This window comes from Astyanax mexicanus, chromosome 4, assembly GCF_023375975.1.
Source record: "Astyanax mexicanus isolate ESR-SI-001 chromosome 4, AstMex3_surface, whole genome shotgun sequence".
Classification (NCBI taxonomy): Eukaryota; Metazoa; Chordata; class Actinopteri; order Characiformes; family Acestrorhamphidae; genus Astyanax; species Astyanax mexicanus.
In genome coordinates this window covers 57218279-57233537 of record NC_064411.1, presented here as the reverse complement: position 1 = coordinate 57233537, position 15259 = coordinate 57218279, and the positions used below count along the sequence as shown (strand labels likewise).

General features: G+C 41.6%; 1 protein-coding gene across 3 annotated transcripts in view; it reads left to right on the top strand.

Annotated features, from left to right (window-relative positions):
- zfyve9a (zinc finger, FYVE domain containing 9a) overlaps positions 1-15259 on the top strand; it is a 47784-nt gene that overhangs the window by 24599 nt on the left and 7926 nt on the right. For all 3 annotated transcript variants that reach the window (XM_022668331.2, XM_022668328.2, XM_022668329.2), the window contains exons 9-17: positions 325-447; positions 1815-1970; positions 3487-3711; positions 8103-8185; positions 8286-8390; positions 9096-9246; positions 10673-10753; positions 11642-11804; positions 13017-13122. In XM_022668331.2, coding sequence (XP_022524052.2) covers positions 325-447; positions 1815-1970; positions 3487-3711; positions 8103-8185; positions 8286-8390; positions 9096-9246; positions 10673-10753; positions 11642-11804; positions 13017-13122 — 1193 coding nt within the window. The remainder of the gene's footprint in view (positions 1-324; positions 448-1814; positions 1971-3486; positions 3712-8102; positions 8186-8285; positions 8391-9095; positions 9247-10672; positions 10754-11641; positions 11805-13016; positions 13123-15259) is intronic.

Genomic DNA, 15259 nt, shown 5'->3' with positions numbered 1-15259 from the left:
AGCATTATAGAGCGCCCCCTACGCTTCCTGTAGTGTATTACAGTCTCAGTGTATCGTCATATTGCCCAGCCCTGATGTGCATCATATGTTGTTAAAATATAATAAGTATTGCATACCACATTACGCACTGCTGAATACATGTGTGTGTTTGAGTGTTTTTAGGCTGTTTTTGGTGTTTTGTGCTTAAATGTTCATTACTCACTGGTGGAAAGCCTCCATAATGATAACCGTTACTGCTGTGGTAGTTTCTGGTCTGGTTAGCTCCAGCTCAGTGGTGCGTGAGGTTAAGGTGTTAGCATTAGCATGTGTGTGATTATTCTGCAGATTACGCAGTGGAGGAACGGCCGTTGGAGATTCTGTTACTGCAGCAGCTGGAGGAGGGCGGTCCGGACCCGCTGGTGTTCGTGCTGAACGCCAACCTGCTGGCCATGGTCAAACTGGTCAACTGTAAGTGCTTCTCACATTTCTGACCTAAGTACATTAACTTTACATTAATATAAAAACAGCACATACACTACCAGTCAAACATTTGACTCATCCCGAACCATCTCAAACCAAACCCGTTATCCCAAATCAGGTCATCCCATTCTCACCCTGAACCAATCTCAAACCAAACTCACCCCACTTGTCCCAACACAGCTCATCCCAAACCCAACCATCTTTTTCCATACTCGCACTGAACCAATATCAAACCAAACTCATCCCAGACCCATCCCACTCTTCCCTGACCAACTCATCCCAAAACCATTGAGCTCATTCCAAACCAGCTCACCCCTACTTACCCTGACCCTACTCATTCCAAGCCATTAAACCCACCCAAACCAGACTCACCCCAAGCCGACTCACCCCAGGCCTACCCACCCCAAACATCCCAAGCCTACTCTTACCAAAGCCCCAAGTCTAATCGCCCCAAGCCTACTTACACCAAATCATCCCAGACCAAACCATCTCAAACTAAACTAAATATCCCAAGTCTACCCATCCCAAACATCCCAAGCCTACTCACCCCATAAGCAAGATTACCACAGGCCTACTTACCCCAAGCCTATTCACCCCAAATGCCCCAAGCCTATTCACCCCAAATGTCCCATGCTTAGTCACCACAAGCCTACTTGCCCCAAGCCTACTCACCCCAAGCCTATTCAACCCAAATGCCCCAAGCCTACTCACCCCAAGCTATTCACCACAAATTTTCCCTGAGCCTACTTATCCCAAGCAAGCTCATCCCACGTATCCCATCCCAAACTCACCTTACTTATCCCAAATAAGCTCACCCCAAACCAGCCCCGACCTCGCCCATCCCGACCTCGCCCATCCCGACCTCGCCCATCCCGACCTCGCCCATCCCGACCTCGCCCATCCCGAACACGCCCATCCCGAACACGCCCATCCCGACCTCGCCCATCCCGACCTCGCCCATCCCGACCTCGCCCATCCCGACCTCGCCCATCCCGACCTCGCCCATCCCGAACACGCCCATCCCGACCTCGCCCATCCCGACCTCGCCCATCCCGAACACGCCCATCCCGAACACGCCCATCCCGACCTCGCCCATCCCGACCTCGCCCATCCCGACCTCGCCCATCCCGACCTCGCCCATCCCGAACGCGCCCATCCCGAACGCGCCCATCCCGAACGCGCCCATCCCGAACGCGCCCATCCCGAACGCGCCCGGTTTAGATTGTGGAGGACTAATAATTTACAGTTTATGAAATAATGTTACCAGGGCTGAACCTGACAGTTATTTGTCTCAGTATAAGTCTAGCAGGATAATCAGCTGATCTGCTTCCTTTCTCTCCTCTGTAAATGTGAAGATGTAAACAGGAAGTGCTGGTATGTGACGACGAAGGGCATGCACGCGGTGGGTCAGGCCGAGGTGGTGGTGCTGCTGCAGTGTCTGCCGGACGAAAAGAGCATTCCAAAAGACATCTTCAGCCACTTCGTACAGCTCTATCAGGAGGCCCTCACAGGTACAAACGAGCGTGTGGATCATATGAACATGTCTAGAGTTGCTGTAGTTGATGCTGCTGCTGTTAGCAGGGTTAGTCTGGGTCACAGGGAGTGCCGGCTGAGCAGCTTCAGTGCCGGGTCGGTGTGTGTGTGTGGCAGGATGAGTGGAAGGTAGACGCAGTGGCAGCTCTGTGCTGCAGCTCAGTGTGTCTCTGCTCTATAAACACACTGACCGTAGATACGCCGCCTGCGGTCAGGAAACGCTACCTGTCTGCTCGGGTTCTGAGCCTGTCAGTTACAGCGCTAAGCTAACTCTGGAGAACCCAGCCGGGTTTATTACCTAGGAAGCTTTTTCTTATTCATTTATATATATATATATTTCCATGTCAAAGAAGTAGGTTAATATGCTCAGTCTACTAGACTCGGTTCAAAAACACAGATACATTTCCCTTTATATCTATCCATACATCTATATTTAAGCAATAATACACAAGAGGGAGTGCTGTATCGTGCTATAGCAGTAGGGGGCGCTCTATAATGCTCTATAATGCTCTACCAGTATGTTTATTGAAAGATTTTAAAGAGTTAAAGAGGAGAAAATAGGATCTGTTTGGTTATAAAAACTCCGCCAGTTAAAATATTTCCGTTGCTGCTCTGTTTGTAGCTGCGTTTGTGCTGTTTGGTTTGTAAGTGCTGCGCCGTTGCTAGGTTACCTGTATGTGGCGTAGTAATACATGGAGAGCTTCGGTTACAGTGCATTACCGGCTGATAATGGCGCTCGTAGAATGCCTCTCAGCCGATCACATTGCAGGGTCGGCGCTAACTGTGGTATAATTATTAATATACTGGTATTTTTGTACAGTAGTTGCGCCTTTAAATCCGGTGTGACTTATTTAGGAAGCCACTCTGCTGAAGTGCATTAGTAATAACGGTAAGTTTTCAGTGAAGTTTCTTCAGCGCTAAGGCTGGGTGCAGCAGCACTAGCATTAGCTGCTAACCACAGAACCGCTAGCTCAGGGTTCCTCAGTGTAGCACTATTGGGTGGCATTTACTAGCACTGTGCATTGCTAACTGCTAAATCCTGGAAATCCAAGCTTACTGTAAATAAATGAAAGTGCTATACTCACCCTCATACTATCTATATTTATTAATATACAATCATACCTATCTGTACTCTTCTATACCCACCCATACCTATATACAGCATATTACTATTCCTACCCATTCATTTCTTAAAGTTACCTTACTAATACCTCTCTACATCAGAGTGATTTTAGCTTCCTCTAAACAGCAGATAGTTTAAGACCCGGTCTGGTTCTCTGTGGTTCTGTTGGATTAGTCTCTAGGATGATCCACTCTCTGTGTAAAAGCTCTCAGCACCTTCAGATTAATGTGAAAACCTCACGTCTCTCACCGTCTCAGAGGAGTAAAACTGCGAGAACGGCTGCTTTCTGTGCTTTTTAAAGTGTTAAGACCGTTTGATCCTGTTTAAGCTCCTCCCCCTTGTGTTCCGCTTGCCCCGCCCACCCCCTGCAGGTAACGTGCTGAGCCACCTAGGGCACTCGTTCTTCACGCAGAGTTTTCTGGGCAGTAAGGAGCACGGCGGCTTCCTCTACATCAGCCCCACCTTCCAGTCCCTGCAGGACCTGCCCCTGCCCAACCCCCCCTACCTGTTCGGAGTACTGGTGCAGAAGTGGGAGACCCCCTGGGCCAAAGTCTTCCCCATCCGCCTCATGCTGCGCCTGGGGGCCGAGTACAGATGTGAGTACTGTGTGTGTGTTTGTGTGGGTGTGTGTGTGTGTGTGTGTGTGTGTGTGTGTGTGTGAATGTATTGTGTGTGTGTACAGGCAAGGTTTTTTTTGCCTTTGTTTACTGTATTAAAAAACCCGCATGTTAGCTTAGCTTGATAGCTACTAGGGGTGGACGATATGGCTCTAAAATAATATCACGATATTTCAGGGTATTTTTGTGATAACGATATACTTGGCGATATAGGAAAACTAAAATAATTCATTCATTTCAGGAATATAGTATAATACTATAACAGAATAATCATAATGTGGCAAAATAAATAATATAGCATAAAATAATATAATGCAGCAAATAATATTGCAGAATATTTTAGTGCATGCATATAAACTGCAAACTAAAACAATTATACAATAAATACACCTAAAGCTTCACAGTAAATAATAGACTACTTTTAAGACAGAACATCTGTATTATCACGATATAGATTTTTAATATCATGATATTTCTGTGTCATGATATATTGTATATGATATAATATTGCCCACCCCTAATAGCTAATTAATCACTACCATATTTAACAACTGCCACTAAAAGGCGCACCAGATTATAAGGTGCATTTTATGTGACACTAGTCACCAGTAACTAGTGGTAGAAACAGGGGTGTCACCATGTTTTCTTTCTAATTCAGCGGGAAAAGCTAAGCTAAGTAAACAAAACTGTAATTCTAAAAAACAAACAAACAAACAAACAGATGAGTCAAATGAGTGCTGGATGTTAATCTACACAGATTTCTCTTCTGAAAACTGTTTATTTGGGTGAGTAAAGCACTTCCGTTTATTTACAGTAAGCTTAGATTTCCAGATTTATGGAATTAGCAGCTTACTGCTAGCGAATAATGCTACAGGCCGATGATGCATCTGAATGGCGAAAGAGCTAGCGCTTAGCGTGGTTAACAGCTAATGCTAATGCTGCTCCAGCAGTGCTATCCATTGTTTTAGAAGCAGGCTACAGATCGATAATACCTCTGGACGGCCAAAAAGCTAGTGCTTAGCGCGGTTAGCGGCTAATGCTAATACTGCTGGAGAAACTTCACTGAAACTCTAGTATAACTCTGTACTTCAGTGGAGTGTCTTTACTGCTCCTTAATACCTGACTGATAGAATTCATACATAAGGAGCACCGGATTATAAGGAGGATTATAATGGATTGGTGCATCTTATAGTGCGAAAAATACGATACACACCAGCTAAGAATGCAAGTTTACACGGTAGGATATTAAGTAGCTAGCTAGCTAAGCAGCCTACTCTTATTTTCTCTATTTAACATCAAAACAAGTGGAGGGGGCACCCTGCTGGTGTACAGGTGAGTTTAATAAAGTGGCCAATCAGTGAGAGAAGGCACAAGATACAGTAGAGTAGGTGTTTCCAATAAAGTGGCCAATCAGTGAGAGAAGGCACAAGATACAGTAGAGTAGGTGTTTCCAATAAAGTGGCCAATCAGTGAGTGGAAGCACAAGGTACAGTAGGTAGGTGTTTCCAATAAATTGGCCAATCAGTGAGAGGAAGCACATTGTTACAGTAGGTAGGTGTTTCCGATAAAGTGGCCAATCAGTAAGTGGAAGCACATTGTTACAGTAGGTAGGTGTTTCCGATAAAGTGGCCAATCAGTGAGAGGAAGTACAAGATACAGTAGGTAGGTGTTTCCAATAAAGTGGCCAATCAGTGAGAGGAAGCACATTGTTACAGTAGGTAGGTGTTTCCAATAAAGTGGCCAATCAGTAAGTGGAAGCACAAGGTACAGTAGGTAGGTGTTTCCAATAAATTGGCCAATCAGTGAGAGGAAGCACATTGTTACAGTAGGTAGGTGTTTCCAATAAAGTGGCCAATCAGTGAGAGGAAGCACATTGTTACAGTAGGTAGGTGTTTCCAATAAAGTGGCCAATCAGTAAGTGGAAGCACAAGGTGCAGTATGTAGATGTTTCCAATAAAGTGGCCAATCAGTGAGAGGAAGCACATTGTTACAGTAGGTAGGTGTTTCCAATAAAGTGGCCAATCAGTAAGTGGAAGCACAAGGTGCAGTATGTAGATGTTTCCAATAAAGTGGCCAATCAGTGAGTGGAAGCACATTGTTACAGTAGGTAGGTGTTTCCGATAAAGTGGCCAATCAGTGAGAGGAAGCACATTGTTACAGTAGGTAGGTGTTTCCAATAAAGGGGCCAATCAGTGAGAGGAAGCACATTGTTACAGTAGGTAGGTGTTTCCAATAAAGTGGCCAATCAGTAACGGGAAGCACATTGTTACAGTAGGGAGGTGTTTCTGATAAAGTGGCCGGTGGGTTTTGGGCAGTAGCAGGAAGGTTGTTGAGATGTGGAATAAAATCCTCTGCTCTCGTTTTTTTTATCCCGCTGTTCTTCTCTCCTGCCGAGATGCTAAGCTAAGCTCAGGCTAATCCCTCAGCATGTGCAGGACTGCATATATTAACACTGTCCTCCTGCTGAGGGTCTTAAACTCGGGTTATTTTTAGATTTATCCTTCTAAAAAAAATGGTAAAAGCAGACGTTTGGACGTTTGGGTGGGTCTTTAGAATATAGCTCTTCAACCACAGACGCAGCTCCCCCACTGTGTTTTGTTTAAGCAAAACTTCTCCTCCTCTTCTTCTAATAACTGTGATTCCTGTAGAGTTAAGATCGGGCTCAAAAAATCCAGCCTGGCCCCAAAACTGTCATTATGAGCCTGAGCCCGACATGTTTTAAGTAAGTAAAGCATTAAAACTGAGCTCTTAAAAACATTTTCGGGCTTTTTCAGAGAGATCTGTTCAGAATGATGTTAACATTGCAACACTGAAGAAGCATAGACCTATTATTTGATAAAAATGTTTATTAAGAACAGATCTCCAAATTTTAAACAGCCAGTTAGAATCATTGATTCCCATTGTACTCGATTCATGACCCAAATCACTCAATGAGTCAACTACTACTTGCCCCCGTGTAGCACTCCTTGGAAATACCACTCTTTAAAAAAGCACTTATTCTAAAAGTACCTGTACTAAATAATTGTGGTTTTGTATCATTTTTAATGTCAAAGTATTGAGATACTTTTGTAGTATAGGTATACCATGCAATACTAATTGCAGAATTGTTTCATTTAGTGTTGTGCTGTTTGACTCTTTCAAATCCTGCCTCCATTACAATGGACATTACACAATTCCTTTTTTAATATTGTGTTGCATATAATACTAATGAAGTCTAACTGTAGTCCATCAGAATAGAGCACAGCCTAAACAGGGCAAAGTAATAAAAGCTTATTTTTACAAATTTTAATTAAATTTTGACACTTAAATCATGTTTATTTTACTATGTAGAAAGGGTTTGTGACATAAGGTCAATATCAAATATAAAATAAAAATCTTAAAAACAGACATGAAAAAAAAACAATAAAATATTTTAGTTATTTGGATTTAGCTGGACTTTATATTAGAGTATTAGATTCTTCTTTTGTGTGCATTGCAGTCAGAAAACAGCATTTTTATATTTTTCCTCAGGTGTGAAAGGGTTAAACTCCGGCCACTAGAGGGCAGTGTTGAACTCTGTTATTAGATCTCATTGTTCTGATTAGACAAAAAGTGTACTTTCTTTTACTCAGATTTTATACGTAAACTATGGCTGTTTCTTTTCTAAATTTGTATTATTAGCGTGATTGCAGTAGGCATATAGCTTTTCGATCGGACGTACGGATTTTGTTTAAACTTCGTAAATGTAATGTAGAATTTTGCACGCCCATGTACGTCGCAATTTTTTGAGATATGAAGATATAGAACTTACTGCATTCTTTACGAAAATGTGCGGCACGAAACGATACGATGTGAGGTTTTCGTATAATAGTCGTACGAATTCGGCCAATAGGAATGAATGGGGGGCTTAACGACCGTGTTCAAGGAACACTTTGTGTGCCCAGAGCACCAGTACTGTGAGAGTATGGAGGAGCTATTGGATAAAGCAGCTATTGGTCAAAAGTTTGGACACCCCGCACGGCCAGAGGAACCTAGCGTCCATAGCCAAGCGATGTATTTGCGCAATGTATTTGTTGTACCAACACAGATACCATAGAACAACCTTAGCAACCACCACAGACATTATAGCAACACCTAAGCAACCGCCTAGCAACACCATAGCAACCACCTAACAATCGTTTAGCAACATCTTAGCGACCAGCAGAGACTGAAAATGAGCATTGCAATCACACTAGCAGTTTCTGCCAAAACTGAAATCTAATTTAGACAATTACCAAGTTCTTGCCAATACACAGCCGTACTGTACGATCTTTATTTTCTTTTCTCTCTGTAGCTTGTAAATCAGTGTATTTCGATTTATTTACTGATTGGTTGGTGTTTCTGTGTTGCAGTTTACCCCTGCCCCCTGTTCAGCGTTCGCTTCAGAAAGCCTCTGTTTGGAGAAACCGGTCATACCATCATTAACCTGCTGGCAGTAAGAGATCTCGTTACTCATTAAGTGTGTTTCCCGTTCCAGTCGACACTTTTCTGTTGGTTTTAAAATTTATATATATATTTAATTTTCTTTTTTGCAGGATTTCCGGAACTATCAGTACACGTTACCGGTGGTGAGGGGTCTGGTGGTGGACATGGAAGTGAGGAAAACCTGCATTAAGATCCCCAGCAACCGCTACAACGAGGTAAACTTACTACTACTACTACATCAGGAGCCGGAGTCTGTGAGAGAGTGAGAGTACAGTAGGTCTAGAAAGAAATGCTACCGTTAGTAAAAACTGCTGCGTCGCTGCTCTCCGGTAAGAATCCGTGATTAATTCACTGTATAAAACACTCTGAAGTATAATCCAGTGTCTGAGGAGAGCTCTGTGGCATCTCTGAGTTTCCCCGTGGCTGTGTTTCTGGTTAAACCAGCTCTAACTAATGTTTAGAATCATTGATCCCAATTTGCTTTCGATTCCTGAACCAATTTACTCAATGAATCAACGACTCTACACTCGACCCATCGTGAATAAGTGTAATAAGTAAGTTCATCAGGAAATAATAGCGGATTTTAAAGTTTAAATATCTCCCAGCTTTTAAATGCCTTTTTTTTGGTTTCCTCTGCTTTTCAGCGATCAACTGAATTAAAACACAGAGCAATAACTTGCTTTCCTTTCTATCACAGAAATAAACTTATTTTGTTCTTCCTTGAAGTAAAGAATAAACATCACAATTTTCAATCTAATTTCTCATGTTTGTGTTTTTTGCTGTGGTATCATTTTAGTATCAGTATTGAAATATTTAGGCAGATATTGTATCTAAGTCATAATTTTAGTATTGTGGCAACACCTCTTATTATTAGTTAGATGTGGCTTAACCCATGGATTATTTTACTCTGTCTGTTTTAGCTCATGAAGGCTATGAATAAGTCTAACGAGCATGTGCTGGCGATGGGGGCGTGTTTTAATGAGCGGGCGGACTCTCACCTGGTGTGTGTTCAGAACGACGACGGGAATTACCAAACGCAAGCAATCAGTATTCATCACCAGCCTCGCAAAGGTAGGTCACCATTCTCTCCATTAATCTACAGTTACAGTAGATACAGAACCACCAGCACTGTAATCTGTTGTACCCGTACTGCTCTGTAATTAATCTACAGTTACAGTAGATACAGAATCACCAGCACTGTAATCTGTTGTACCTGTACTGCTCTGTAATTAATCTACAGTTACAGTAGATACAGAATCACCAGCACCATAATCTGTTGTACCCGTACTGCTCTGTAATTAATCTACAGTTACAGTAGATACAGAATCACCAGCACCGTAATCTGTTGTACCCGTACTGCTCTGTAATTAATCTACAGTTACAGTAGATACAGAATCACCAGCACCATAATCTGTTGTACCCATACTGCTCTGTAATTAATCTACAGTTACAGTAGATACAGAATCACCAGCACTGTAATCTGTTGTACCCGTACTGCTCTGTAATTAATCTACAGTTACAGTAGATACAGAATCACCAGCACTGTAATCTGTTGTACCCGTACTGCTCTGTAATTAATCTACAGTTACAGTAGATACAGAATCACCAGCACTGTAATCTGTTGTACCTGTACTGCTCTGTAATTAATCTACAGTTACAGTAGATACAGAATCCCCAGCACTGTAATCTGTTGTACCGGTACTGCTCTGTAATTAATCTACAGTTACAGTAGATACAGAATCACCAGCACCGTAATCTGTTGTACCCATACTGCTCTGTAATTAATCTACAGTTACAGTAGATACAGAATCACCAGCACTGTAATCTGTTGTACCCATACTGCTCTGTAATTAATCTACAGTTACAGTAGATACAGAATCACCAGCACTGTAATCTGTTGTACCCATACTGCTCTGTAATTAATCTACAGTTACAGTAGATACAGAATCACCAGCACTGTAATCTGTTGTACCCATACTGCTCTGTAATTAATCTACAGTTACAGTAGATACAGAATCACCAGCACTGTAATCTGTTGTACCCGTACTGCTCTGTAATTAATCTACAGTTACAGTAGATACAGAATCACCAGCACCGTAATCTGTTGTACCCGTACTGCTCTGTAATTAATCTACAGTTACAGTAGATCCAGAATCACCAGCACTGTAATCTGTTGTACCCGTACTGCTCTGTAATTAATCTACAGTTACAGTAGATACAGAATCACCAGCACTGTAATCTGTTGTACCCGTACTGCTCTGTAATTAATCTACAGTTACAGTAGATACAGAATCACCAGCACCGTAATCTGTTGTACCCGTACTGCTCTGTAATTAATCTACAGTTACAGTAGATACAGAATCACCAGCACCGTAATCTGTTGTACCCATACTGCTCTGTAATTAATCTACAGTTACAGTAGATACAGAATCTGATTAGCATGTACAGTAGAACAGTGTGGGCTTTAGCTTCTCTTGTTCTTCCTCTTCTTCTTTAGTTACGGGCGCTTGCTTTTTCGTGTTCAGTGGAGCTTTAAAGACCTCGTCGGGGTTCCTGGCGAAGACCAGCATAGTTGAAGGTACGTTTATATCATTCCCACAAGATGTAGGTCAACATGTCCCTCAGGAATATTATCTAAACTGAGACTAATGTCCTTTTAACTCCTCTAACCTAGACCCAGATATCCCACAGCTACACAGATAGACCAGGTTCAGAAGAACGTCTGCTGTCTTCTAGGCCTGTCACAATAATTACTTTATTGATTTATCGTTCAATAAATGGATATTAATAATTAATAATCGTGATATTGTCCATTGTGTTTACACTTATAAAAAAATGCACTTACATATATTGCGACTGTGGGCGTGGCTGCCGTGACCCGGTAGTGCGAAAGCACCAAGAAACACAGACACAGGGAGGAAATTAACGTACCTTTTTTTTTTTTTTTTTAAGGCAAAATGCCCCCATCAACACCCAAAATTAACTTAAAGAAACATAATAAGAGCCCAGTGCGGCTCTAGTCGCTTAACTTTAGTGTCTCTTAGGTTCGTGTTGCTACAGCTTTCCTCTCACCATTATTGTATTTCTCGAGTGAAGGCTGAGGCAGGGTCTTTATGCTAGTCCAACGTGGGCCAGCTGGGGCAGACCGGGGCTGTGACTATAACTTACTTTGGTTCAAACTGGGAACTTTTCAGCTTTCAAAATTAGGTGTGTGAACAGGAATGGAAAGTTTATTGTCTTTAAATTGGTGTAATATGAAATTATTATATATTTTATATATTAAAGCCATTGAATTGTCTTAAAATGCCAGCAATATCGTGTATCGCAATAATTTCTGGGACAAAGAACTGTTCGCAAATTTTTTTTATTTTTTTTAGTTAACGTGACAGGCCTACTGTCCTCCCAATCATTAGTTGTGATAAAGATAACGTGAGTGAGATATTAACGGTGTAAACGTTGTTTTCAGATGGGGTGATGGTGCAGATTACAGCAGAAACGATGGAGGCTCTTCGTCAGGCTCTGAGGGAGATGAAGGATTTCAGTATTGTCTGTGGAAAAGCTGATCAGGAGGAGAACCAGGAGAACGTCCATATCCAGTGGATAGAGGACGACTTAAACTTCAACAAGGGGTGAGATCTTCAACTGAACGATGCATAGAGCTGTACAGGATTAGCGTAGTAGCGTTAGCTATGCTAAATTAACCTTCGCAAACAAATGGCTGCTTTTCTTCATACTCTCGTGTGATCTCCTGTAATGTTCTGTCTCCAGATAGCTTTACTGTATTCCTCGGACTATAAGGCACTCTGGATTATAAGGCGCATTTTAAGCGACACTAGTAAGGAACAAGGGTGTCCTCATGTTTTCCTTTTAATTAAAGCTAAGCTAAGTAAACAGAACTATAGTAAGCTTAGATTTCCAGATTTCCACTAAGGCTAGGTGCAGCAGCATTAGCATTATAGCGCGGTTAGCGCTAGTAAATGCCACCCGACAGCGCTACACTGAGGAACCCTTAGTGTTCTGGTAATCCAGGGCGATATTAGCTAGCAATTTGTCCCACATAGCCTGTGTTAATACGGTAAACACACAGACTACAGTCTGATATATTTACTAACCTCTGAACATAGAAAGAGCTAGCGTGGTTAGCGGCTAATGCTAATACTGCTCCAGCAGTGCTAGCCAGAGGTTAGCAGCAGACTGCAGTACGATAATACTCACCTCTGAATGGTGAAAGATATAGCACTCTGCATGGTTAGCAAATAATGCTAATGCTGCTCCAGCAGTGCTAGCTGGGGTTAGCAGAAAGCTACAGGCCAATAAAACCTCTGAAAGTTGCCAAAATTTGATTTTCTGATCATATCCGATATTTACTTCAGGCTATTCTCACTACATATTTTAAACACGACCCATACCTGAAATCTGACTGAATGGTTTGTGTATACAACAGAGCAGTGCTTCACGTTAAGTTTCACTTTAATCCTTCAGCTTGAAACTGTAGAGCTACGAATGAGTTCAGACTGTAGATGAGCTCATCATCGAGAATTAATTTCAGCTCACAAAAGTACAAGTTACTCAGCTACAGTTAGATGTTTATTATTTATTTTCATTTGACTCTGTAGCCACGATCTGTAGCCACATTTCGCCAATTTATTAGGAACACCATGTGGGTGTGATACGAGCTTTCTTATATTATTGGAAGAGTCTAGTCGATTTTCCATGGTTACACATTACGCACAATGAAGTATACAGAGGTTAAAAACAAGTACGAACTGTATTGATTAATTGAGATGAAAGACAGAGCTAATATTCCCTCTGATTTTATATATATTTTTGTTTGTATTCAGTGTGATCAGCCCTATAGATGGGAAATCTATGGAGTCCATCACTAGTGTTAAAATATTCCACGGCTCGGAGTATAAAGCCAACGGAAAGGTCATCCGCTGGACTGAGGTAATTTACTTCATTTTTTTTTCTACTTTAATTTTCTGGATATGCATTTATTTATTGTCTTTTTTATTATATATATATATATATATATATATATATATATATATATACAGTGAGTCCAAGAAGTATTTGATCCCTTGCTGATTTTCTTTGTTGGCCCACTAATAAAGACACTATCCTTCTGCACTTTTAATGGTAGATATATTCTAACATGGAGAGACAGAATATCAAGACAAAAATCCAGAATATAATTTTAAAGAATATATTTTAATTAATTTGTATTTCAATGAGGAAAATAAGTATTTGATCCCTCTTGCCAAACACACTCAATACTTAGTGGCAAAGCCTTTGTTTGCAAGCACAGCGGTGAGACGTTTGTTGTAGTTAACCACAAGTTTAGCACACACACCAGGGGGAATTTTGGCCCACTCTTCTTTGCAGATCCTCTCTAAATCATGAAGGTTGGTGGGCTGTCGCTTGGCAACTCTGACCTTCAGCTCCCTCCATAGATTTTCGATCGGATTGAGGTCTGGCGACTGGCTGGGCCACTCCATGACCTTAATGTGATTTTTCTTGAGCCAATCCTTTGTTGCCTTTGCTGTATGTTTAGGGTCGTTATCATGTTGGAAGACCCAACCACGGCCCATTTTCAGATCCCTGGCAGAGGGGAGGAGGTTGTCCCTCAGGATTGTGCGGTACATGGCTCCATCCATCTTCCCAGTGATGCGGTGAAGTAGCCCTGTACCCTTGGCAGAGAAACACCCCCAAAACATTATGCTTCCACCTCCATGCTTGATGGTGGGCACAGTGTTCTTGGGGTCATAGGCAGCATTTTTCTTCCTCCACACATGGCGGGTGGAGTTGAGGCCAAAAAGTTCAATTTTGGTCTCGTCTGACCACAAAACCTTCTCCCAATAACTTGGTTCATCTTTCAAATGATCATTGGCATACTTGAGGCGCGCCTCCACATGTGCTCTCTTCAGCAGGGGTACCTTTCGGGCACTGCAGGATGTGAATCCATTGTTGCGCAAAGTGTTGCCAATTGTTTCCTTGCAAACTGTGGTCCCAGCTGCCTTCAGGTCATTTGCTAACTCCTGCCGAGTGGTTGCAGGACGATTTCTGACCGTTCTCAGCATCATTGCCACCCCACGAGGCGAAATCTTCTTTGGAGCACCGGGCCGAGGTCTGTTGATTGTCATGTTATACTCTTTAAACTTTCTGATAATCGCACCAATAGTTGTTACTTTCACATCCAACACCTTACTAATCTTTTTGTAGCCCATTCCAGCTTTGTGAAGGTCAACAATTCTGACTCTGAGGTCCTGTGACAGCTCTTTGGTTTTACCCATGTTGGAGACTTGAAATCTGTGTGATCTGTCTGATTCTGTGGACAGGTGTTTTTCACACAAGTGATTAGTGAGAACAGGTGGCTTCAGGTCAGGTAACAAGTTGATTGGGAGTGTCTAACTGGTCTGTAAAAGCCAGAACTGCTAATGAATACTAAGGGATCAAATACTTATTTCACTCCATGAAATACAAATCAATTAATATATATTCCTTAGATTTATTTTCTGGATTTTCTTTTTAATATTCTGTCTCTCCATGTAAGAATACATCTACCATTAAAAGTATAGAATGATCATGTCTTTATTAGTGGGCCAACGAAGAAAATCAACAAGGGATCAAATACTTCTTGGACTCACTGTAGCTCTGGGGAAAAAAATTAAGAGATCACTTCTTAGGTTTATGTTTGAGTAAAATGAACATTGTTGTTTTATTATATAAACTACTGACATTTCTCCCAAATTCCAAATAAAAAATCAGTTTTTTTTCATGCATCTTGGCATCATGTTCTCCTCCTCCACCAGTCTTACACACTGCTTTTGGATAACTTTATGCTGCTTTACTCCTGGTGCAGAAATTCAAGCAGTTCAGTTTGGTGGTTTGATGGTTTGTGATCATCCATCTTCCTCTTGATTTTATTCCAGAGATTTTTAATTTGGTAAAATCAAAGAAACTCATCATTTTTAAGCGCTCTCTTATTTGTTTCAGAGCTGTCTGTGTTATTAGATTAGAGTTTATTATTTTTTTTAATATGTTTAATTTTGAAGAGTTAAAACAAGCAAATGGTGTTTTCTCA